The sequence below is a fragment of the Balaenoptera borealis genome (assembly GCF_965194805.1).
Source record: "Balaenoptera borealis genome assembly, contig: HAP1_SCAFFOLD_1966, whole genome shotgun sequence".
Taxonomy (NCBI): Eukaryota; Metazoa; Chordata; class Mammalia; order Artiodactyla; family Balaenopteridae; genus Balaenoptera; species Balaenoptera borealis.
In genome coordinates, this window is record NW_028122295.1 from 29,569 (window position 1) to 55,192 (window position 25,624).

At 41.1% G+C, this 25,624-nt stretch overlaps 1 protein-coding gene across 3 annotated transcripts; it reads left to right on the forward strand.

Annotated features, from left to right (window-relative positions):
* The first annotated feature begins 105 nt into the window (after positions 1-105).
* On the forward strand, positions 106-14,038 carry LOC309622268 (M-phase phosphoprotein 6-like). 3 transcript variants are annotated; one of them, XM_082409386.1, is made up of 6 exons: positions 106-220; positions 5,293-5,405; positions 6,492-6,581; positions 10,549-10,639; positions 12,737-12,831; positions 13,290-14,038. In XM_082409386.1, exons 1-6 carry the CDS (start codon positions 170-172, stop codon positions 13,420-13,422), a joined length of 573 nt encoding a protein of 190 aa, XP_082265512.1. In that variant the 5' UTR covers positions 106-169; the 3' UTR covers positions 13,423-14,038. The 3 variants fall into 3 exon arrangements, with proteins under 3 accessions (XP_082265512.1, XP_082265513.1, XP_082265514.1); XM_082409388.1 differs by lacking the exon at positions 6,492-6,581 and adding an exon at positions 2,150-2,226 and having other exon boundaries at positions 131-220; XM_082409387.1 differs by lacking the exon at positions 6,492-6,581.
* Positions 14,039-25,624: the final 11,586 nt, after the last annotated feature.

Sequence of the window (25,624 nt, forward strand, 5' to 3'; positions counted from 1 at the left end):
CGCTCCCGGAGGCTACGCGCGAAAAGCGCGGGCCAAGCTGAAGCGTGAGACACGGGGGCGGAGCCACGGGGCGGGGCGACGTGATGTACGTAAAAGGCGCCGACGCGCACGCAGCACTGCGCAGGCGCGGCGGACCTAGTGGCGGAGCGCGGCGGCTGGGGTGATCAGTATGGCGGCCGAGCGCAAAAGTAAGTTGTCCAAGAACCTGCTGCGCATGAAGGTGCGGGGACGCGAGGGATGCGGGTCGGGCGGCGGGAGTACCCGGTCTTCCAGACGTGGTTAGAGCCGAGGCGGCGGGCGTATGGGGGCATTCGAGAGGCCCCGGAGGACCTCCAGCTCTCGCGGTCATTCATTCACTTAGCGCCTGCTCTGCGTTAGGCACTGGGAACCGGATTAGAAATCCGTCGGATTCTCTTTTAAAGCCCGCGGCCGGATAGGAGAGACGCCTAAGCAGGCAATTAGAATGCAGTGTACTAAGTGCAGTGATGCTAGAGTCGCCGGAAGCCCCTGGAACTTGGGCTTCTGAGGAAAGTGGCGTCTAGTAGAGACTGGAGGGTAGGAGGGAGGGTTGGGTGCATAGCGGCATAGACTGTGGGGAAAGCGAGTTCAGAACCCTGAGAGGTAAAACCCCCCAAATCCGTTATTTCCAAGAACTAGAGGTCATTCAGTATGTCTGGAAAGCAAGTAGCAAGAAATGGGCCTGGAAAAGGAGACAGTAATCACAAGATGCAAGGACTTTTAGGCCAGGTTAAGGATTTTTTTCTTTATCTTGTGAGCATTGGGAAGCAGTTGAGCACCGGGGAAAGTATCATTAGCTGTGCTTTTTACTTTTCACCGTTACTTTAACTGTCCAGTGGAGAATACATTGGTGAAAGAAAGACCCGACAAGGGACCAAACTGCAGTCCTAAACGACCAGCTAGAACTGATGATCTGGGTGAGGGGTTTCAGGTGATGGTGGGAATGGAGAGAATTTTAAGAGTTGAGGTGAAAGTGAATTATGTCACCCAACTTGAAAGAAAAGTGATTTTCAGATTTGAAATTGAATCAGTTTAACCAAATAATTTCGGAGTTGTGTGGGGGAAGACAAGGGTGTATGAAATTAATACAGGAATTAAAACAAGAGAAAGACCCAAACCTTAAAACTTAATAGTAGTGGCAAACATGCTATGTGGTAGACATTCAGTGCTTTGCATATTATAACGTGTGAAATCCACGTAATAACCTTTTGAGGTGGGCACGATTATTATCCCTCTCTTACAGCTGAGGCACCTGAAACAAGAAGTAGGTAACTTGCCCAAAGTTACACGGCTAATAAAGAGTATTGGCAGGACTTAAACTCAGTCAGTCTGGCTTCAAAGCCCTTGCTCTTAATTACTATCTGTACTGCTTGTCGCTGAACACCGCTCATAGATGCAGACTGTTAGCTGTCATGTTTACAGAATAATGGAATTTCCAGTGAAAGGAAGCAAGGCATGAATAATGTTTTGAAAGACTGGAGAGTAAACGTTGCATGTGCAAGACATGAGTGGAGTTGAGCTAGGGTGTAACTCGGGATGAATAGGGAGAGTGAGGGTGCAGGGTAAATCATAGCATTATTTATCATTTCTAAAGTACTTCTTTCAAGCATATTAGCAAAATTTGAATCTTTACTGAACAGAGTTTTTGTTTTTGCTTATGGTTTGTAACATCATGTAAGCTTCAGAGAAGTGGATTGGCAAAGCAGACACTGAAAAGATTTTAGCAGTTGTTTTAGCTCTTGGAATAAGTCAAGTGAAGATGTGCTGGGTAATTAGGGCTCAGACCAACTATCTGACTCTGGAATTAGGAAGGAAGAAGTTAACTTAAAAAAAATTATCCACCCCTACTTGAGTGATTGGGGAAGACACAACTGGACATTGGAAGCAAAGGAAAGAGAAAAAAATTACCCAGGTTCTCTATGTGGGTTAGCAACTTCAGCCATTGATGAGAAAGAACTTACTGGCAGGATAGCAGGAGACACAATATATACAGATAGAGTGGGGTATCCTTTGAGAAGCAATGGAGCAGCTGCATTAGGTCTCCTTATCTAGCGTAGCTGTTCAGCCAGAGCTAACTGTAGAGTAAGAATGAGAGGGCTGAGGATTTAATATTGACTCATTTGTTTTCTAGTGTACTCGACTTCCTCTGTCTTGGTCAGCTACTGGGGGCTGGAGGGTGATCCTGACCAGAAGTAGAAAGTAAAGGAGGTAGGTGGAAGGTCTGTCAGTATGATGGAATGGTTGTAGAGCGGGTACTTACTTGTGATTTTAGCTCTTTTGGACTCTTAAGACAGAAATTAGTGAATTTTTTCTGTAAAGAGACTTTAGTCTTGTGGGCCAAACGGCCACTGTTACAACTACTCAGCTCTTCCATTGTGGCTCAGAACCAAATGAATATGACCTTGTTCTAGTAAAGCTTTATTCACAACAATATACATCCAGCCTAAGGACTGTACTAGTTTGTGAGACCTGCCCTAGGCCGTCAGTTGTGAGTAAAGTTAAATCACTATCTTTAGAGTATGTTCTTAGATGCTGTAGAGTCAGGAGAATTGGGGAGTTGCTTGATTCATATTCACAGGATGATCTGTCCTTTCCATGTGTACAGAATGTGTGTGTGTGTGTGTTTGTGTATTTTGTATACCATAAATAATATCTACCTGACTAAAATTAGGAGGTAAAAGGGCAGTTGGGCAGGATTGGTGAGTTTCGCCACCAAGAGTATAAGTGATGAAATGAGGCATCTAGGTTTAAAGAGAACCATCCAAGAAAGGGAGTCTGGAAAAATAAGACAAGTCTAGACTCACGTTCAGAGAAAATTTATTGAGTTCTTCTCAGGTACCAAGTTATGCCTGAGTACCAGTAATACAAGATGAACAAAAGACATGGTCTACTCTTCCTAATCTTAGTCTTTTGGGAGGCGCAGAAAAAGCATAATGAGCCAGTGTTCATAAGGCTGTCTTAGAAGTAGGGAAAGGTATTCTTTTATGGGAACAGACCTGAGAAGAGCTTGGCCAAAAAAGTCAGGGAAGGCCCAAAGGACACATGCTCTGGGCCTTCCCAGAGGAATATTTTGCCAGGCAGAAAATTGAAGCATGATGTTGAGTAGCAGAGGCAGAAGGAGTGGGAAGTACAGGGTATGCATTACAGAAATTGCCAGTTCTTCTTTCCTGTGGTGAGGCTATAGACACAGAGGTGAAAGGATGAGGACCACAAAACACTTCAGATAGATTGCAAACATTTCTTTTATGTTTATTTAAAATAATGATAGATTCACAAGAAGTTGCAAAAGATGTAGAGAGATGCCGTGCCCACTTTACCTCCCTGTCTTATATTGCTAGAGTACAGTGCAAAGCCAGGAAATGGACAGTGGTACAATCCACAGAGCCTGCTCAGATTTCACTGTTTTACCTGCACTCCTTCGTGTGTGGGGGCAGGTGTATGTGAGAGTGTTTATCATGTGTAGATTCATGTAACCATTACCACATTCAGGATACAGAATTGTTCCGTCACCACCAAGTTCCCTTGACCGACCCCTTTGTAGCCACGCCCACTCCCTTCTATCATGCCTAACCTCTGACAACCACGGATCTGTTCCCATTCCTATAATTGTGTTACTTCAAAGATGTTGTAGAAATGTAATCATTACAATGTGTAACCTTTTGAGATTGACTTTTTTCACTCAGCGTAATTCACTTGAGATCCTTCTAGGTTATTGAGTCAATCAGTAGTTCCTTTTTATTGGTGAGTAATATTCTATGCTATGGACGTACCATATACTTAACCATTCACCTCTTGAAGAGTATTTTGGTTCTTTCCAGTTTGGGACTATTGCATATAGAGCTGCTGTGAATATTCTTGTATAACTTTTTGAGTGAATGTAAGTTTTCATTCTCTGGGATAAATGCCCAAGAGGACAGTTGCTGGGTTCTATGGTAAGTGTATGTTTACTTGTGTAAGAAATTGTCAAGCTATTTTCCACAGAGGTTATACCATTTTACTTTCCCTCCAGCAGTGTAGGAGTGATCCAGTTTCTCTACATCATCATCAGAACTTGATGTTATCACTGTATTTTATTTGTGAACATTTTTCAAGTTTTTTCATTTCTTTTTGTAGCCATTGGTAAAGCCCTTATGCCTAAAAATGCTTGTGTTTTTGGAAGTGCTGGAGTAGAGGGGAAAGTAATATGGAGCCTGGATAAGGGAAATAAATGGGGATTAATGGAAACCAGTGGAACCCTAGACCTAACTTCTGGGATGCTCCTGGATGTTTTCTGAATTTATTTTTTCCCGTATTGATACTTTATCATTTTGCTGCAGTTAACTTCTTGGTTTGTTCATCTGTCTCCTGAGGAAATATAGCTATTGTTTGTGCTAGGAAGAGACTAACAGCAGGACTGGCCTGTTTTGAGTTGAGTTTCTGCAGATTTTAGAGTAAAGGGCAGCCATAGAGTTGAGCGTTTCAGAGGATAGATGTAAGTGAAGAGCAGCGGGGTTACAGATACAGCTTTGCTGCCATCTGTGTTCACAGAGCCCTTACAATGCATCATTCGTCGTGCTGGTACTGACGGAGATGATCCAAACACAGTCCCTGCCCTGAAGGTCTTCAGAAAAAACAGATACTCAAGAAATTAAAATGTCCTGAGACTAGTTGAAGCTGCCATGGGAAGCTTCTAGGAAAGAGATGCTGATTTCGCCTGCAGCTGTCAGGGACAATTTTACAGAGTTGGAGTAGCTTTACCTATGTCAGAAGGCTAGAAGTTGGCCAGGTGGAAGGACTTGAGAAGGGCATTACGAATCCAGGTCAGCAGGTGCGAAGGCCGATGGGCTTCCCAGGTCAGAGAGACATTCAGATAGTACTGAGCATCCTCTCCTTTGTGCCCCCCTCACTTTCTGTCTCAAGCTGCCTGTCCTGCTCTGTGGATCAGTCTTTTGTCTTAGCCCTTGCTCACTGGCTATTATGTAAAACTGAAATATTTAACGTGATACTTACTGAATACAGTTGGGGTTTTTTGCCTGTTTCATTAAATCAGAAAAACTAAAATGTGGTAAAGCTCTTTTAAAGTCTTCTAAAGGAAGTACACATGTTGCTTTTTCTGTGCTCTCGCAGGCTCCCTCCTGAAGTGATGTCATCAAGGGCAGGGCTAAGCTGCTTGGTCACCCCACCCCCACCCACGAGACGGGATTCCCAGAGAAATGAGGGAGGGCAGGTTGAGTTTTCCTCAACTGGAAGTTGGGAAAAATAGTTGCTGACACTGATTTTGTTTCGTTTTGACAGTTCATGCAAAGGGGACTGGACTCAGAAACCAAGAAACAACTAGAAGAGGAAGAAAAGAAAATCATTAGTGAAGAGCACTGGTACTTGGATTTGCCCGAGCTTAAAGAGAAAGAGTAGGTTTTTTATGACACTTTGGACATTCAAAGGGAAATCCCTTTAAATGCGATTGATCATTGCATGACATAAAACCCATGAAATAGTATCTATTCAGTTTCTTGAACTAGCCTTGCAAATTTTTTTTTAATTCTTAAGTCTATAAGAGTTCTAGTTTGATTTATACATTTTTATTGGTCCTCGGCCGTCATTTATAACAAACATCGTTCTTTTTTTTACATTGAATAAAGGAATCCAGCCTGTATGTCTCTGGTAATAACTGGAGACCTTTTATGAGAATCAGTAACGTGCTCTGTATCATATTAAGTTCTGAACATTAGATGTGTTCTTCAAGCCTCTCCAGTTTTGTTTCAGTAACAGAGTTCTCCATTAGGCTGAGCTTTGTAAAGGCAGGTCAAGAATGTTTTGTTTATTTTCTTTTTTTAAAATTTTTGCTATTAATACCAGTCATCTTAGCTAAGATGAATTGAGTCTATAGTGTGTTCTAGGAACTGGGCTAAGCACTTTACATCTCTTAATTATTTAATCCTCATAGCAAACTTGAGAGCTGGCTACTATCATTCCATCCATTTTATAGTTGATGAAACTGAAGCTTAAGGGAGGGTAACTAGGCCAGGGTCACCAGCTAGTCGTTACTGAAGCTGGATAACACACTAGATCATTTCTCTTCCACCTCTAAGCTTGGTTGATGCATGATAAATTTTGAATGAAGGAGTGACGGGTCACATCATCAATTAATTCTTCTGAATTCTTCTGGAAGCTATTTATCATTTCTCCTTGATGCTTTTCTTACCTTGGTAACCTCTGTGGTATGGCAGTTTTATTTAAATTTTGTCAAATGACTGAAGATGCTGCTGATTGTCTCCAGGCCCATTTATGTCTTTCCTTTCCATACCTTATAATTTATTTTTTTCTTTTTAACACATTGTTTTTCATGGTTCATTTGGCAGACTTTTTCTGAATCTTTTCTGGAAGGTTAGACATCCTTCTCTAAAGGTAGAAAGTACGTCCCACCAGGAGGGATGGAAGGAAGGTACTTTGTTTTCTCTGCTTGCTTCTCAACTTGCTTTTCTCTTGCTTCTCAGAGGAAGCAAGATGTTAGTGAGGAAGGAGAAGATGATGCTGAAGATGGTATGGATTTGGGAGCAGGGGTTGGTAGGAAGGGACCATTACTGGTAAGGAGCTATAATTTAATTTTATGCCTTGGCTAAACTTGCTCAAAGTTTTGCCACATGTTTTGTTACTTACTTTTATTGAAAAGCAAGACAGTTTGTATCCTGTTTTCAGTATTGTTTTTTTTTCCCCCAACACAGCATATTAGTCCCAGAAAAATGACCTCTAGATTCCTTTCCTAGGGAGGTAGGTGTCTCAGTCTGTTCAGGTACTATAACAAAATACCACAGACTGGGAAGCTCATGAACAACAGAAATTTATTTCTCACAGTTCTGGAGGCTGGAATTTTAAGATCAAGATATCAGCATGGTCATGTTTTGATGATGGCCCTCTTCCTGGTTCATAGCCAGCGCCTTCTTGCTGTGTCCTCACCTGGTGGAAGTGGCTAGGGATCTCTGTGGGGTCTCTTTCCTAAGGCCCTAAACCCCTTCATGAAACCCCACACTCATGACTTATGCACTTTCCAAAGGCCTCACCTCCTAGTACCATCATCTTTGAGGGTTAGGATTTTAACATACGAATTTGGGGGTGGGGGGGACACAAACATTCAGGCCATAGCAGTAAATAATAACCTTTTGCCCTCATTCAGTGTCCTATTTATGTATAGGAACGAATTATCAGTTTAGGATGTTGGCAGGAAGAGATGACACTGTCAAATTGGGTAATTTGAGGAGCGTATAACAGAGACCACCAAAGTGTGAGCAGGTGTAGGGAAGCCGCTGTGGACAGTGCAGCACCTTGGTGGCTTGTATAGTAGAAATAATTTCCACTCCAGGCCTGGAGGATCAAGGGGAGGGAATGGTTACTGAATCTAAAGGCAGGCTGTGTGGAGAGAGCATCTTACAAGAGCTGCTACCTTTACTTGAGGGCATGGCCAGCCCAAGTAATCCCATAGGAAGGGAGCCAGCCGTTCCAGACAGCAAAGGAGCCCTTCCATGTATTACATTCAGATCAGCCTCCCAAGGCATTGATGGTGGGGGGGTGGGGAGAGTGGGGAGTAGATCTGGAGGGGTCAATGGATGGTATGTCCCTGGGGTGTGTGTGTTTTAACACCCCAAATAAGGAGACAGTAGAATGGATTGGTTAATTAAGTGCATGGGCTCTGGAGACAGGCAGACCTGGGTTTGCTGCCCACCTATGCTACTTGCTTACTTGGGATCTTGGACAAGTTATTGAACCTGTCTTCTGTCATTTGTATATTGGGTGTGATAACAGTATCTGTCACTTACATTATGAGAAGTAAATGAGATAATGTATGTGAAGCAGTGACCACAGTACCCGGCATAAAGCACAAGAAATATTAGCAGTATATGTGTTTCCTTATACTTGAATATTATGAAATTCACCCACTCTTTTTGCTCATTTGTGTCTGTGAATCTTTACTTGGTATTGTCATCTGAGTTATACCAGAGGGTTACTGCTATCTGTGACACTGGAGAGTCCATGGTGTATATGCTCTGGGAGTCTAGAGGTTGCCATTCAGCTGCACTGGGCTATAAGTCAGTGACTGTGAGGGCCGTTCAGTGTTCATACCTCCCCTTATAGGACACCCCTAGCCAGTGACCAGGATATGTAGGGGGCTGAGGATCTGGCTTCTTTGTCTCAGCTTGGAACAACTGCAGGGCTTCCTAGAGTTCCTGGTAGGGGGTGAGGTCTTGGCATAGCCACGTTGCAAGTTAGCTTCTCCCTCAGCCCAGCCTTGCGGTCTTCGTTTCCATAGAGGGGCATCTGCCACGCAGCACTCACCAGTAAAACTTCTGCACGTAGCTCTGTCTCAGAGTCTGTTTCCAGGGAACCTGACATAAAATACTTGGTGTAAATTTCTAGGAATAGAATTTACCAGATCCAAGATTTTGCTGTGTTGTGGCTATATGGTTTTTCTGCAAAGGATGTGCCCTGGTAGAGAGGATGTGAGTATAGCCATTTTAATTACTCCTTTGCCATAAGATGTTGTTTAAAAAGTATTTTTGCCTCCTGTGCTTCTCGTGCTTGTGCATTGTGGCCTGGTGAACTTCAAGAACTGTGAGGTCTGAGATTGACCCTACTTAACAAACTGACAAGTTAGCCTGCCACAGTTTCATGGATACTGGTGGAAGGTACGAGATTCCTGAGTCAGAGACAGAGGACTTTATTACTCACAGTACAGCAGGCAGCATGAGCATCACATTGGCATCATTTCCCCTAATCCCAGGGAGGAGGATGTGGCACCCACAGTAGGTTTGCATCACAGCAAAGTCCTGAGCTTAGGGAAACCTGAGTCTTTGATACTAGACTGCAGACAGACTTGCCCTTGGCTCCAAGGGAGGCATTATCTTTATTATACTGGGCATTAAGCAAGTCTGCGCTTTGCTCCAGAGGAAGAATGAAGGCAAAGCTCTGCCTTTCCAAGCTGTTCACTGTGCATATATCCTTAAAAAGATACTTCGGAACAAAAGGGCATTTAGCGCCTCACTCACAAGGTGTGCTAAAATAAGAGCGACCCATAGAGAATTGTTTCTCAGCAGTGAGTTTTTGCCCTGTTTTGCCGTGCATATTATTTGTGGCTTTAGGCAAGTTTGTTTATTTTTTTCTGAGCAGTAGTTTCTCATCTGCAAAAATAGATGAATATTTCCCTTATTTGCTAACTGAATTAGTGTCGCTCATCATTGAAACTATGCTGTAGATAACAAAGCACTTATGCTCCTTTTTATATTATTGTTACAGTTCTTGGGCCAATAGAAACCCATGGGAAAACCCTCTGAGGGGCCAGTGGCCCTACTATGAATCCTTTCCTGGCCTTTGGGTCCACCTCTTGACTTAAGTGAATGCTTAAATGCATATGTATGGTGCTTTCCTGAGGGAGATGATTTACTGGGGACATTGGTGATGTTTTATCACCTGTACTTTACAAGAAACAAGATTGGCCAGTTGAAAGGGAATCCCTAGTTTATGGAAGAGGCTGAATAAAAAATTCAGGAGAACATGTGCCTAAATTCATTGGTTACAGTCGGAGGCCTGGTTTGGTACCAGTTGCTCCATTGTGGCCAGGAGTGGAATAACCTTCTTCATGTTTATCCATTGTATAAGTCTGTTATTTATTATCTGGCCCCCCTCTAGAATATACCCTCCATGAGAGCAGAGCCTCTCAGTAATGGCTGTCTCCCCAGCTCTAGAACAGTACCTGGCACACAGTTTGGTTTAACAAGTGTTTGCGGAGTGAGTGAATGAATGAGCGTATCTTGACAAGAAGCAGGGCAAGATTGCTTGACAAGGAACAATCTGCCATAAAGGCTAAGTATTTGCTTTCCTGGCTTGCTTTATGGTTGATTGCCGGGCTGTAGTCGGATATGCTTACCTGGAATTGGGGTCATAAACTGGTGACTCACGGGAGAATCCCTTTTGGAGACTGAAACATTCACACTTGCATCACATTTCCAGGGCAACAGTGCCTCCTGGATGCCCTCTCAGCAGCAGTGTCATTTTTACCAGGGTGGTTTTGTAGCATGAGTGTGGTTTGGAGTCAACCACCTAGCTACCCTGTTTCTGCCCATTCTCCAGTTCTGCTCATCCAGCTCTCCCATTGATTCTGTGAGATACCAGTATCCTTATAATAAATTACTTCTCTGCTGAAGTCATCCAGGGCCAGTTGTTATTTATAGCGAAGAGCTCCAAGTAAAACACTCTTTTAAAGCCACCTAGGACACTAATTTCTGCAGATTTAATAAAAACTTGGTGGGGGGTATAAATGTCAAGGAACCTTTGCTTCACTTTTGGAAAACTCAGGTGCCCTGCTGCTCTTGCCTCCTAATGCTTTTGTTGACCAAATTAATCAGTTTTTGTTTCTAATCCTAGGTTAGTAATATTACTGTATTTTTACTTGATTCCGCTGAGAACCATAAGATCTATTTTTCATTGGAAATCTTGACTTTTATTTGCTGTGCTTTGTTATAAGTAGTCATGGTATTAATACAGGTTTATTTTCTCGTCTAGGAGTTTCATAATAGAAGAGCAGAGTTTCTTGTTATGTGAAGATCTTCTCTATGGAAGAATGTCATTCAGAGGATTTAATCCTGAGGTTGAGGTATTAAATATAATTGCTTCACATTTAAGATTTTTGCAATTGAATTCTTTCTGCTAATAATTGGGTTTAGGTTTTTCTCCACCAGATACCATTTCTCCTCATTATATAGAAAATAACAAGCTTGAAATATTGCCATAGCTATTTAAAGAAATTATAGGCATTGCAGTCTAGTCTTATGATAGAATTGAGTAGATAATTTAATATAGCAGTGTACAGTCCTGGACAGTGCCACTGTTAAGTGTTAGAATTTTACCTCAGTTCTTTTGCAGGAATGTCAGGATTTTATTCATATGATGCTATTACAAAAAATTATTTTCTGGCATCTATAAATGTATCTTTTCTAGTGGAAAAAATGTTACTTAAAATTTGAGTAATTTGACTTTTTAATGGACAGGTTTTAATCCAAGCTTGTAAATAGATTTTTAAATGAATCTTTGGAAAGTTTGTCTGGAAACGAAATATTCAGCTTATAACTGAGATGTTCATTTTAATTTTCCTGCCTCGGGTTTGTAGAGAAGCACAAACCTTCGTTTAACAAGTAATTATTAGAACTCTGGCTTATATATTGAAAGCCATCCTGTCAGGTACTTGACCAACCACATGGAGGTTTGTGGTATAAAGCTTTCGTTTTGTAACTGTCACTTGAAGCCACGGTTTCTTAGCCCTGGCACTCTTGACGTTTGGGGCCAGGTTATTCTTTATGGTGGGGGCTTTCCTGTGCACTGTAGGATGTTGAGCAGCGTCCCTAGCTTCTGCCCTCTATCCACTAGATACATATATACACCCCAGCTGTGGGCCCCAAAAATGTGTCCAGACATTGCCAGAGGTCCCTTGGCAAGCAAAATCATAACCTGGTTGAAAACCAGTTCTCTCAGGATGCTTATAGGAACCACAGTTAACCAAACTAAATGCCAGGGTTTATTTAAAGATTGTAGGTTGATTTTCTTTTTTTTCCTTTTTTGAGGGGATATGATCATTAAGGTGTTAATTTTACTTTACACAGAATCAACACAAAGTGTTCGTTTTTAATATATTTCCTTGTTTGGGCCTGCTTAAAGCTTTAGATTAGGAAGACAAAGAGGACAATGGGGTAAAAGGGAAAAAAAGATAGCAAAGATTATGAATGGATGATACCCAGAGACTAGGGTATTGGGCGGGCAAGGACTCCAAAGTATGTCTGATACAGTGGGAAAAGGAGTTGATCTGGCCCTCCAGATTTGATGTGGGAAGTTATTAGAAAATGACTTTCATTACTGGCACTCTGTAACACTGAATATATTCTCTCTGGGAAAAGGTTTTGAACTGTTTGGCTTCCAGATCTGAGCTGTCATAAATTGTGAGAAAAGTTCAAGGTACCTGGTTATAAAAAGAATGATACCAACTTGAGAGTACTTACTTTATTATAAGCAGGGTAAACTTAGAACACATTTTTTAATATCTATGTGTTTCTAGTGATAAAGAAGGTAGTGTACTTTTTTTTTTTAAGTCTGTCAGAGGATAACTATCAAGAAAAGGTTAACGTGAGAAAAAGAAATGAAGGAGAGACCCATGACACGTGGACATCATGTGGCAGTCAGTGCGTTATCCGCCCGCGTGTTCAGGGGTGAGGAAGGTCTCCCAGTTCTACCAGAGCCAGCCTTCCAGTTCTTCCAGCAGTTTGCTGCTCCCCTTCCCCAACCACCACCAAAAACTGCATTTAAAATTACTCTTGACTGTAGTGTTTCTCCCATTTGGCCCAAAGTTGGGAAGTTCAAAGGGTATCTGAAAGTTTACTTCTTCTTTCCCCCAATCACTAGAGTGTGTCAGCACTGTGCCTGCTTTAGATACAAGTAACTAATAAATTTATGATCTAAAATACATTTAAACTCATTAACAGCAAGTCTAATCTAGTGGAGCTTTGTCTTATTTTTTTTTTTAATTCAGAGCTGGCTTCTATTAGCATATTGTAGAATAAAGTATTATAGAGAATCCCTTATAAATTTTGGTTAGTCGTGTAGATTCTGTGGCTTCTGTGTCTCTCCCTTCAAATACGTTTGACACCAGTTCGTTTAAGAAGCTTTTTCCAGCCCTGCTAGTCCCCATTGTTGTATTTTTCAGAAATTAATGCTTCAGATGAATGCTAAGAACAAAGCAGAAGAAGTTGAAGAGGAAACAGTGGAGCTCGATGTGTCAGATGAAGAAATGGCTAGAAGGTAACTGTTACCTTGGACCAGCTTTATAATCTGAGCCCAGCATTCACTGGCTCTCACATGTGCACTCGTTCCACACGGTGACTGGTCTGCCATACCTTTGAAGGGAATACCCCAGCAGGAGGTCATCTTGGCTTAGTCATCTTCTAACATGGCCTGGGGCGGATTTATACCTGTCAAAGGCTGGCAAATTGAGGGCTTATTTCTAGTGCTGCTTCTAATACATATTCTAAAATATACATCTCAATTTATTTAGGATAATGCAAAACCAAAAAAAAAAAAACAGTGAAGAATTTAATCGTTCATAGAGAAGTTCATAAATTTTAAATCAGATGGTTTCTTTTCATCAAAGTTTTGATTTTTCTTATTCTTTGTTGCGTATTTGGTTTGATATTCTTGACAAGTCTGATTCCTACCTTTTTTATTTGAAACTAAACTTGTTCTGTATATCATCTTAACAGATATGAGACCTTGGTGGGGACAATTGGGAAAAAGTTTGCCAAAAAAAGAGACCGTGCCAATTATGAAGAAGATGAAAATGGAGACATAAAACCAATTAAAACAAGGAAGATGTTCTTAAAGCCCCAAGATTAAAACGGATGCCTTAACATGTGGCTCAGGGTTGCCTTGTGAGAATTAGCACATTTTGGAACTCATTCTTTTGGTTCCTCTATAGTTATTAATGCTGTAATGTTTATTTGTAAAGACATGTATAATTTTGGAAACATGCTGTTTTTGGAACAGATGTGTGATGGATGTTATACATCCTTTGCTTAATGATATTCATCAAGAGTGGATTTTTAACCCTTGATCTTCAACCATACATAGGTACGTGGTTGCTTCCTAAAGAATTTTTTATCTCAGATTTTTTTTAATATAGTTCTCCAGTCACTGACCTTGAATTGACTCATGTAAACTAATACCAGTGTTTAAATTGCCCATATGTTTATAATCATGTCAAGTCAATTCATACATATATTTCGGAATCAAACGTCATGAGAATTTGTTATATGTAAATTCATCAGGAACAAACATGCCTCTCGAGGCTGAAGTATTTCCATGCTACCAAGTCAATGTCAGTGTGTGGAATTATGTTTTTTTGTTTAAAGCCTTTAATTAATTAAGAAAAAAAATTGTTCTGTCATAAATACCTGTTTTCATGTACTTTTCTTTCTCTTATACTTTCAAATAATAATTTTAGTCTAATTCAGTATTGGAGCTTTTGTCCAATTAGTAACTTCTAAAAAACAGCCATTAATTTAGAATATGGTGATGTATTAGGTGGAACCATAAGAAATTGCCTTTTATGGGTCAAAAACAATTATCGATTTTTGATAGTTCAGCCCAGTAGAATTTACCACCAAGCAGACCATCTCCTAATCTGAACCTTATTCTAAGTAGTAAATACAGAAGCCCATGGAATTAAGTGTGTAAGTGTGTCTGTCCATCTGGAGATATGTACCTAGGACATCTAAGAAATACTGATTTCATCTAATTATGTTCCCAGCAATTAAATGAGGTGCATTTCTCCTCTTTCTCTGAATCTCCTTAGATTCAGATTACTCTGTGACCTCAGTTCTCTGGTGAGTTATGAAAAGGTTGTGACTTTGAAGTTAATCTGACTCTAATTCATTGTGAAGGTGAGGACAGTGCACCTTCTGGCTCCCTACATCCTGGGGCAGAAGCTCGAAGTTTTTCACAGTGCTTCGCCGGCACCACAATCCATGGATTTATGGAATCCCTCATGATATTCTGCACAGCCTTACTTCCGATAGCTGAACCCATTTCCCAATAGAAGAAGTGGAGCAGTGGGCTTGTGCCTCTGGAATTCACTGGTCTGAGCACATACCCCAACACCCAGGAGCGGTGGGTGTAATAGGATGGTGGAAGGGTCTACTGAAGATTCAGTCACAGCCCTAGGTGGGGTACAACACTCCATCTTACAAAATGTAATTTATGTTTTGAACCACTCACCACTCAGATGGGGCTGTTGCTCTCATCATGGTCAGAATGTATGGTCTGGAATCAACAGAGGCAGAGGGAGTGGCTCCTCTCACTCACAGTTTTGACCTCCATTGTTTGGAGATCTGGGTTCCCAAGGAAGGTGTGCTCCCACCAGGGAGGACAACAGTGGTCCCATTAAGACAGAAATTGAAACAATCTGGTCATTTTACCAGTAAGTCAGTGGGCAAAGAAGTTTACTCTCCTGGCTGGTGCATGTGACCTTGGGAGCACAGGGACGTTTGCGTTGTTCCTACACAATGGGTGATGAAGAAGGCTGTCAAACCCAGAGCGTTCTCCAGGGCATCGTTGTTAGCACTTCCATGTCCAGTGACACATTTTAATGGAAAACTACAACCTCAGAGGTGGGAACGATTTCAACCCTTTAGGCTATGAAGTCTTGGGTCACCCTGGCAGGTGTCAACCCTGAGCAGTTGAGATGCTGGCTGAGGAAAGAGGAAACATGGAGTGTGTAGGGAAAGAATGAAAGTTATTAACTTGGGACCCTGACAGCCTTGCGACCAATTACAGGAACAAGTTACGGAGCAGTTTCACATCTTTTCTTCCTTGGTGCGTGTGTGTACTAACTTCTCTCCCCTCCTTCCTCTTATTATTGTGTACATTTTTTTAAAGAGGGTTAACTTTGTTCCTAGCCTTGAGATAATAGAATATTCAGATGGGTCTATGACTAAAGTCCAGGTGTAACTGACAGGAGATAAGATGAATAGTGTGACTGTTTCCCAGAAACGGATACAATGTCTGCTGGGATTTTGGAGGATGAGTGAGAACATCTTTTGTACAAAGGATGTTTGCAATTTGTTAGGTAGAAACGGAGTTTTTCTTCTGGGAAGTTTAATCACGTTTAGAAGCGTGTGTGTGCGTGCGTGTGTTCATGCGTGCGTGTATGCTGAATGGCCCAAGGGACAGACTGTTGCAAATATTAACCTGTTGTTTCTCAGATTCAAACACTCTTCTATACTCAGCTTTTGATGCTGGGCTGGCACTAGGCAAACACCATTTCTCATTCGCCAGCTGCCTCCTTACTAGGATCAGCCAATGGAGCCCAGAAGGAGACAGCAAAGCTAGAGGGGTAAGAAAGGGCTTGGCCCTTCCTGTCTGCTTCCTCTTTGCTTCCTCTTCCTTTGCCCACCCCCCACCCCCCCCCCCAAACAATACCTCTTCACCCCAGCAAAGGCGGGCGTTCATTCAAGTCACAGTTGTTGATAACACTTGGTGCCCCTCAGATTTCTGCCTGGTACCCTGGCCCACAGGGCCCCCTACTCAGCTCAGAGACACTGGTTTTAACTGAGCAGCAGCTTTTTTAAGTTTCTTTTTTTTTTTAATGTGGACCATTTTTGAAGTCTTTATTGAATTTGTTACAATATTGCTTTTGTTTTATGTTTTGGTTTTTTGGCCTTGAGGCATGTGGGATCTCAGCTCCCCACTGGGGATCAAACCCGCACCCCCTGAACTGGAAGGCGAAGTCTTAACCACTGGACCGCCAGGCAAGACCCTGAGCAGCAACTTCTTGTCAGAGGTCTTGAGTTTCAGCTCTCCAGGGCCCTCCAAGCTTCTAAAATTGAACAATTTCAGCCTCTTCCCTGAGAGTGGCAGCTTCCTGCATGATAACCTTAAGCATTGTCTTTTTGCCTTTTTAGCTTTTTAATACCCCGTTAACAATTGTTTATGTTAGATTTCCCCTGTTAAAATAAGGGTGGCTTTTATCTCCTGACTAGGTTTTGACAGATACAGACTCATCCTAAAGCAGTAATATCTGAAATCATGGGCTTGGTACGGCTTGAAACCCTGCTTTTTCTAATCTGCATTCAAGTTTACAACTATTAAAGTAAGGACGTTCAACCCTTTCCACTTCCTGGAAGTTATCTCATGTAACCAGAAGTTAGCAGACCACTTTTTGGAGAACACTGCCCAGCACAGTAATGCCCATCGGCTTGGTTGCTGAGTCATTCATGTTCATCCCCTTAGTTGTCAAGCTACTTACTGTCCTCTAGGGCAGGAACTATATCTTACCTTTTTTTATTGACTCCTGCACCTAGCAAGGGATATGGCTCATAGTAAAGGCTTTGATAAATGTTTCTTAAATGAATGGATTTGGGAACCAATTGGCCTACAGAGCATGTTTAAACCACACGGCTATGGAAGTAATGACCAACCAAATGAGAAAAAACAAAGACTTTCTTCTGAGCTTGCTGCATAGCTAGGGAGTCAGCCACCATCACTTGTGCCTTAGCAGAGACTCAGGCAGGCAGAGAGTGGGAAAGCTTTACAGTGGGAGAAAGGGAAGGGTTAGGCGTGCCTTGATTGGAGGCTGTTGGCATGGGAAAGCTATAGGCGGCCAGCTAGCAGCAGGGTATCCTAAATCATTGGTTAGGGTCTCGTATTTTACTTTCTCTAGTTGATCCCAAATTGGAAATTGGGACAAAAATTAAGGAAGTTGTCAGTTATTAACCAAGTCCTGACCATTTGGGGCTGATTGTTACAAAGTTATTTTTTAGCTTCCTGGATTGCCCCTGGAGATAACCATCTGACTTCCTGCCAAGTCTGGCTTGTAGCAGGCTGGCTTCCTGAGTTGTTTATTATAAAGTTTGATTTCTTGGGCTGGTTGCTGCAGGTTATGAATCAAAATTCTGTTTTTGTATGTGGTCTGGCCATTGTCCATTTGTGTATTCAGTCTCACAATGCTCAGGTTTATTTCTAATCGTACTATAAAATACAACCACTTGATCATGTCTCTGAGGAAGCATGCACCCAACTTAAGAAGAGGATGCCACCAGTGGGATCAGGGATGTTTGCTCCAGCCATTAAGGGAGCTGCCTGTGCTGGAAGCAGACCCTTCAGCGGTTAATGCCACAGAGACAAAGCCACCAAATCAGGCGACTGAAACTTTTTGCCCTCCCAGATCTTGGGGAAGAAAACTGAATACCACTGGCTAATGGATACAAAATTCAATTTAAAAGATAATCATCATTTCATGCATATACAACCAGCCATTCGCTGACATTCAAGTTGGTTGACGAACTTTATCAAAGTGGGCTATTTGGGGAGGGAGAGAAGATATAGCTATAATAGTAATTGCAAGAAAATCTCCAGAGAACTTCCAGTGTTTAATGTCTTTTATGAAGATACCAGTTTCTCCACTTGCCTACGGAAACACTCATACATTTTCCCAGTCCTGGCTTCAGAGAACACACAGGTGCCTTATCATTTGAGTCCAAGGTGTGTTGGCAGCTTCTTAAAAGAGAGTCTGTGGTCTGACCTCCCCTCTCCCTGTAGGCATAGCCTTCCATAAGCAGTTTACTAAAATTATTTGGTGTCTCTGTAAGTTTTTATAGAGCTATAAGCCTCTCACTACACGGTAAGTTCTAATTTTAATTTTAATCATCATGAAAGTCATTAACACTTAAATGGACCCTGTTTAGCCCTCTTTGGACAAAGAAACTATTTACACAGAGAGGATACTACTTTCCAAGCCAGCAGCTCAATTTTATATCCTGGAGTTTCCTTCCTTTAGCTTGTTTTCCATGTGGCCCTGTGTTTTCACTTGCCCCAGGAAAAAAGATGCACTGGTTTCAGACATTCGTTGTAAAGTAGGAGTCCATGGACACGCTTGTACAAAATCACACTGTTCTCCTTAAGGCATATTTAATTTGGATGGTATCCCTTGCTAATTTCTCTTCCATCCGCATTGTGCGGGTGGGAGAAAAGCCTGTCTGCCCATGAGTAGCAGGGGTAATCGTGTGTTGTTGCAAAATTGCAGCAGGATCAAACAAGACCATCCAGGTAATGAAGATGACAACCTGACAAATATTGGCAGACTATGATTCCCAGCAACTTGTCTTCCTCCTCTCCCACTCATGGCAGGCTGTCACACCCACATCCCCATCTCCGACCTCTGCTCTGACCATTGTCCCTGATGTCACTTTACCACATGTGACACCCATGTCAAGTGGATCGGTCCTTGAACCTTCGCTGCTCCCACCTCAGATTCTCATTTAACCTCATTGGGATGGCAACAACTTAAAAATGGAGAACAACAAGTGTGCTGTTTGAGCCATAGGCCAGATTCTGGAGTCCGTGGTAACAGAAAACCTGAGCTACCTCAGGAGTATAAAGCACAAACCCACACTTGATCATCAGAAACCCTAGCAGGTATTTAACCAAGAAGGGAGCTGGTAATGGAGGACCCAGATGTTACCTGGAGGAAAATGAAGCAAGGTAGAAGCAGTTACTCATACCACTGCAATAGCCATGCGAAGATTTGTCATTAAATGTCAGCCATGTGCCGGGAATATTTCTGATATTATTCGATTGTTTGTTAAACAAATGTTGAGTTCTGACACTCAGCCAGGCACTGACTTGTGGGCCGGAGATATCATTTATTGCCTCCATTTTATCCATGAAGAAACTGAGGTACAAAGACATTCTGTAACTCACCTGATGTCACACATCTTTTAAGTGATAGAGCAGTATATGAACCCAGATTTACTGAACTCAAAGCCCACACTCTTTCTCTCATGTCACACTACAGGGGAAAGCAAAAGACTAGGATTGGGAAACAGGCATAAAATAACCTAGCCCCATAAGACCCTAATTTTTCCCAAACAGAATCTCACAGAATTATATTGTACTACCTGGTATTTTTTTAATATTTCCTTTTTTCTAAATTTACTTTTTCCAGATGGTATGGGTTAAATTCACATTAATAATCTGTTTTCAACGTAAACGATTAATTTCATAAATAGGGTATTCTCAATATTAGTGATCCCATATTAAGAAAGATTTCACGTGTCAATCTATGCTAACAAAAAAATTGGAAAAGCAATTATTTGATGAGTGCTTGCTTGGAATATAACTGTGTCATCACATATTCATTTAGGTCCTATTCTATGATATATTACCTAATTTCAAAGCAGGGATTATGCCTCACTGTTCTTTGGTTCCAAACCAAGTTCCTCATGTAGGGCTTTGTAAAGAAGTAGGTATTTAAAGATAATAGTGAATTGAATGGAAAAAAAATTTTTTTTCTGTTTACCTAGCCTCATATAAATGTTTTTAGTGACTCTCTGTGAATTTATTTAATAAATATTGGCTCCTCAAAGATTTTGCGTACTTCACTGTTTTGCAAGATAATTCTATCTGCAGGCATATATTCACAAACTCAAAGTCTTTAGTTGAAGTTTCAAGAGTAATGGAGTAGAATTTCAGTACCTTCCCCAGGAGGTTAGAATTATAAAATTCTTAGTTTGGGATTTACTTCTCCCTTCTGATTTGTTCCAGGCACCAGATTCTACTCTCTCTGTCAAGCAGAAGATGCAAGGCATCTGAGGCTGATTCTTCCCAGAAATTAACTCCAGGGCCCACCCCATCTGGTAAGATCTGGCTGGGGAAATTCCCAGGTAGAAAATTAAAAGCAACAAATGGCTTCTTCTGGCTGCCTATGGTAAAATAGGTAAATATGGTTTTAAAAAGCCAGAGAGATGAACTACAGAAGGAACTGTTTAGTTTTGTAGCAGAATTTAGAGGAAATGTGAGGGACAAGGGTGGTCTTTCTAGCAAGCAAAAGGTCCTCAAAGTAAGAAAACGCAAAGATCAAATCTGGAGTGTTGTCAATAAAATTTGGTCTTAGAATAATTTTCAGGTAAATCGTCAAAGTCAAGGATGCAGCTGTAGACCATTTTCTGATTTTGAGCTGTCAGATTTAAAGGTATGTCTCCTAGATCTTCTTTGTTATGTAAGAGAGATTCCAAGAATCTTAAGGGGGGCACTTTGTTATGCAGCAATACCTAATGAAAATACCAACTTTAAAACGTTTGCCAATCTTATCTGTAAGAGGTGTGGCACTTTGTTTCTCTCATCTGCATTTCCCCGGCTGCTAGTGAGTTCGGGAATCTTTTGTTTTAATTATTTATTATTTATTATTTATTTATTTAGGCTACTCCGGGTTTTAGTTGTGGCACGCAGGATCTTTAATTGCGGCATGCAGGCTCTTACTTGCGGCATGTATGCAGGATCTAGTTCCCCGACCAGGAATCGAACCCGGGCCCCCTGCATTGGGAGTGTGGAGTCTTACCCACTGGACCACCAGGGAAGTCCCGGGAATCTTTTTTTTTTTTTAATTGAAGTACAGTTGATTTACAACGTTGTGTTAGTTTCAGGTGTAGAGAAAAGTGATTCAATTATATATATTTTATATATATCAATATATATATTCTTTTTTATATTCTTTTTCATTATAGGTTATTACAAGATATTGAATGTAGTTCCCTGTGCTATACGGTAGGTTCTTGTTGTTTATCTGTTTTATATATAGTAGTATGCATCTGCTAATCCCTAACTCCTAATTTATCCTTCCCCCCCACCCCTTTCCCCTTTGGTAGCCATAAGTATTTTTCCTATGTCTGTGAGTCTATTTCTGTTTTGTAAATAAGTTCATTTGTATCGTTTTTTTAGATTCCACATGTAGGTGTTATCATATGTTATTTGTCTTTCTCTGTCTGACTTACTTCACTTAGTATGATAATCTCTAGGTCAGCGGTCCCAAACCTTTTTGGTACCAGGGACTGGTTTCGTGGAAGACAGTTTTTCCAGGGATGGGAGGGGGCGTGGTTCAGGCAGTAATACAAGCGATGGTTCAGGCAGTAATGCGAGTGATCGGGAACGATGGGGAGCAGATGAAGCTTCGCTCACTCACCCTCTGCTCACCTCCTGCTGTGTGGCCCTGTTCCTAACAGGCCGCGGACCAGTACCGGTCCTCGGCCTAGGGGTTGGGGACCCCTGCTCTAGGTCCGTCCATGTTGCTGCAAATGTCATTAGTTCATTCTTTTTTATGGCTGGGTAGTATTCTGTTGTATATATGTACCACATCTTCTTTATCCATTCATTTGTCGATGGACATTTAGGTTGCTTCTATATCTTGGCTATTGTAAATAGCGCTGCTATACATGCATTGGGGTGCATGTATCTTTTCAAATTAGAGTTTTCACGTTTTCTGGATATATGCCCAGGAGTGGGATTGCTGAATCATATGGTAACTCTATTTTTAGTTTCTTAAGGAACCTCCACACTGTTCTCAATAGTGGCTGCACCAATTTACATTCCCACCAACAGGTGAGAGGGTTGGGAATCTTTTCTTGAATCCCTGTGAATACCTCCTACCGCTGTAAATTGGATAATAAGGTTTGGAAAGGGAAAAAACATGTTTCTCCGAATTAGCCAGGAGAAATCAACTCTGTGGGATAAACTGCAGTGCAGATATTGCTGGAGAGAAATTTGAAGGGAGGCAAATAATCCCAGAATGTTAGGTTGCTGGCTGGCCAGTTATTACGCAGGATGGTAGTTATTGCACAAGATGGTGGTAAGACTGTAGCTGATTTCAGAACTGTTCAACAGATTATGGCCTCTATGCCCTTGATTCTGGGAAAGCTGGCATCTGGATTTTTAGACATTACAATCCATATGGCCAAATGTACAATTCTGAGGTGGCTTCTATCCTCCGTAGCAAAAGTAGCAGAAGCCCTAGAGCTTCCAGCAGGAATCGAGTAGGAAGCCACTGGGCCAGAAGGCTCGCTGGTGAAAGAAAGTGAGGCTGAAACATCTGTCCTCATGATGAGGCAGAGACAGCTGGGTGGCGGCAGAGGGTTTCAAAACACCCTCCAGCACCCATGGATTGGCAGTCAGTAATTTTCAAATCAGAAACTATGTTTCCAAGTGTTTATACCTGGGAGCAGAAGAGCAAAACTAAGAAATGCCTGAAGTCTCCCTGAGCTTACTTCTCCCAGATGAAGAGATTACAAAAAATGAGAAAGACACGAAATAGATGCCAGTGATTCCAAAGGTGTGAGGAAGTAATAATTATGAAGCTAAGAAAAGCCGTCTCGTGAATGTGAATTATGCGTGTTGGAAGCTTATTGGCTTTAATACTTAAAAGTGTTAGAATTAGTACTGTCTTAGTCCAAAAATTCTAATTCGTATTAAATCAACTCTAAATGTAAAAAATCGAATATAAATTCACTCTTCATTTCCTTGATGAGGAATAAATACTTTCTTCCTTAGGAAGAAAATGAAAAGGTGGAGGAAGTATGGAAAGCTCTTTCTTCACTGAACTTCCCTGAGAAGGGGCCAAGGAAGAGATTGGCTTCAAGCTGAAGATTTTGAAAGTAACTCTTTTAAAAGGTCAGGTCATTTTATATGTCTCTTTTATTTTGACACTCTGTCAACTGGTAAAAGGAATTTCTGTTTTTAGTCAACATTGAGGTATAATGTGTATGTGATAAGATGCACCCATTTTAAATCTATGGTTTGATGACTTTTGACAAAAGTATTCACCTGGGTAACCATCACCACAATGGAGACGTAGACTGCTTCCATCCACCCTAGAAATTCCCTCATTCCTCCCTGTGGTCAATTCCTGATCTCCTGTCTTAGGCAACCACTGATCTGTTTCTGCCACATTATGTTAGTTTTGCTTGTTCTAAAATTTCATATAAATGGAATCTTATAGTACATTTTTTTTTGTACCCAGGTTCTTTTGCTCAGCATAATGTTTTGAGATTTATCCACGTTGTTTGCATGTTTCCTGCACTTCCAAAATAAACTGCTTGCACTTGAACCCTCATCTCAGGGTCTGCTTCTGGGGGAACCCAAATTGAGACAGCAACTCTGAGTCAGACTTTGGAACAATTGTTATTGTCAATGTAAGGGTAGATTGGCAGGCAGACAGATAGATGATAGATAGATAGATAGATAGATAAATAGATAGATAGATAGATAATACATAAAATCAAGAAAAGAATGATTGGAAAGGAGAAGGATCACAGACTTTTATCTAGAAAATCTGTATTGATTACATTCATATTTCTTACTGAATGTTTAAAAATGGCAAATTTCTTTCAAAGATTTTTATTGTGGAATTTCAAATCTATACAAAAGTAGACTGAATAGTATCATAAGTTTCCATGTACCCATTTTCCAGCTTCAACAACTTACTTACAGACATCTTGTTACATTTATACTTCCATCCACTTACCCCACTCTATATTATTTTGAATGAAATATCACGTCATACCATTTCATCTGAAAATATTTTAGTATATATGTCTAAAAGATAAGGGCTTGTAAAATAACTATTATCACATGTAAAGTAACAATTTCTTAATATCATAAAATATCCAATTCAACTATCTAACAAATGTCATATTTTTTTTTTACAGTTTGCTTAAATCAAGATCCAAATAAGTTGTCCACATAATCACTCATTGATATTTCTTTTAAGTCTCTTTTAATCTACAGTTTCCCTACTCCATCTCACTCTTTTTCTTGCACTGCATTTATTAAATAATTACTTGATATATTTTAATTTACTAAGATTTGGCTAAAACTAATGCAAATTACATTTTTGCTTCCTTTGAGTCATGCAGTTTATAACCCAGTGTTAGTCCAGTTCTTTACCATGATTTCTTCTTTTCTGCAGACTAATGTTGGAAACTTTTATTTATATTTTGGAAGGCATTCTCAAAATGTAAATGCTTGGAGGCTGTGGAAACAGCCATATGTATATGAAAGTAAAATCAGGAGCTCTCAGAAGCTAGATAAGTAAAGAGAATGAGAAAGCCAGCAATAAATGCCAAATTACTTTTTAAATCTCGAAATCAATCATGTCACTTTCTCTACTTAAAATGTTTCTATGGTTTTCCACCACACTGGGAATAAATTCAAAACTCCTTACCCTGGCCCTGTGTGGTTCAGACCTGCCTTTGTAATCTCACCTTATTAGCTCTCAGTCTCTTATGACCATACAATCAGACGGCCTTCTCTCCAAACCTCTCGCCTCAGTAGGGTTTGTGCACTTGCTTTGTCCTCTGTCTCGGTAGTGCTTGTTCCTGAGTGTAAACAAGTCTGCCCAAGATGGAGGACTAAACAGATACAGACTACGCCCCAAGTTTAAAAACATATAGCGAAACCTGAAAACAAAAGACAAAATGTTCCCGTGGCCACCAGGGGAACTTAGCCCCAGTAACAAGCAGAAATCAAAACCATGTGGCCTGGGAATGCAAAATGGTACAGCCACTTTGGAAAACAATTTGGCAGTTTCTTACAAAACTAAAATACATTCTTACCATCTGATCCAGCAATCACGCTCCTTGGTATTTACCCAAGGGTGTTGAAAATATGTCCACACAAAAACCTGCACACGGATGTTTACAGCAGCTTTATTCATAATTCCCCAAACTTGGCAGCAACCAAGATGTCCTTCAGTAGGTGAAGGGATAAATAAACTGATCCATCCAGGCAATGGAATGTTATTCAGTGCTAAGAAGAAATGAGCTATCAAGCCATGAAAAGATAGGGAGGAAACGTAAATGTACGTTACTGTGTGAAAGAAATCAATCTGAAAAGGCTACATACTGGATGATTCCAACTCTGTGACATTCTGGGAAAGGCAAAACTATGGAGACAGTCAAAAGATCAGTGGTTGCCAGGGGAGGGAGGAAGGGTGGATGAATAGGCAGGGCACAGTGGATTTTTAGGGCCGTGAAACTATCTGTACGATACTACAGTGGTGGATACATGTCATTACACATTTATCCAAACCTGTAGAATGTATGACATCAGTAAGACCTGAGGCAAATTCTGTACTTCGGGTGATTATGACGTGTCAATGTAGGTTCATCATTTGTAACAAATGTACCACTGTGGTGGGGGATATGGATAGTGGGGGAGCCTGTGTGTATGTGTGGGGACGGTGGTTATATTACAGATCTCTGTACTCTCCCCT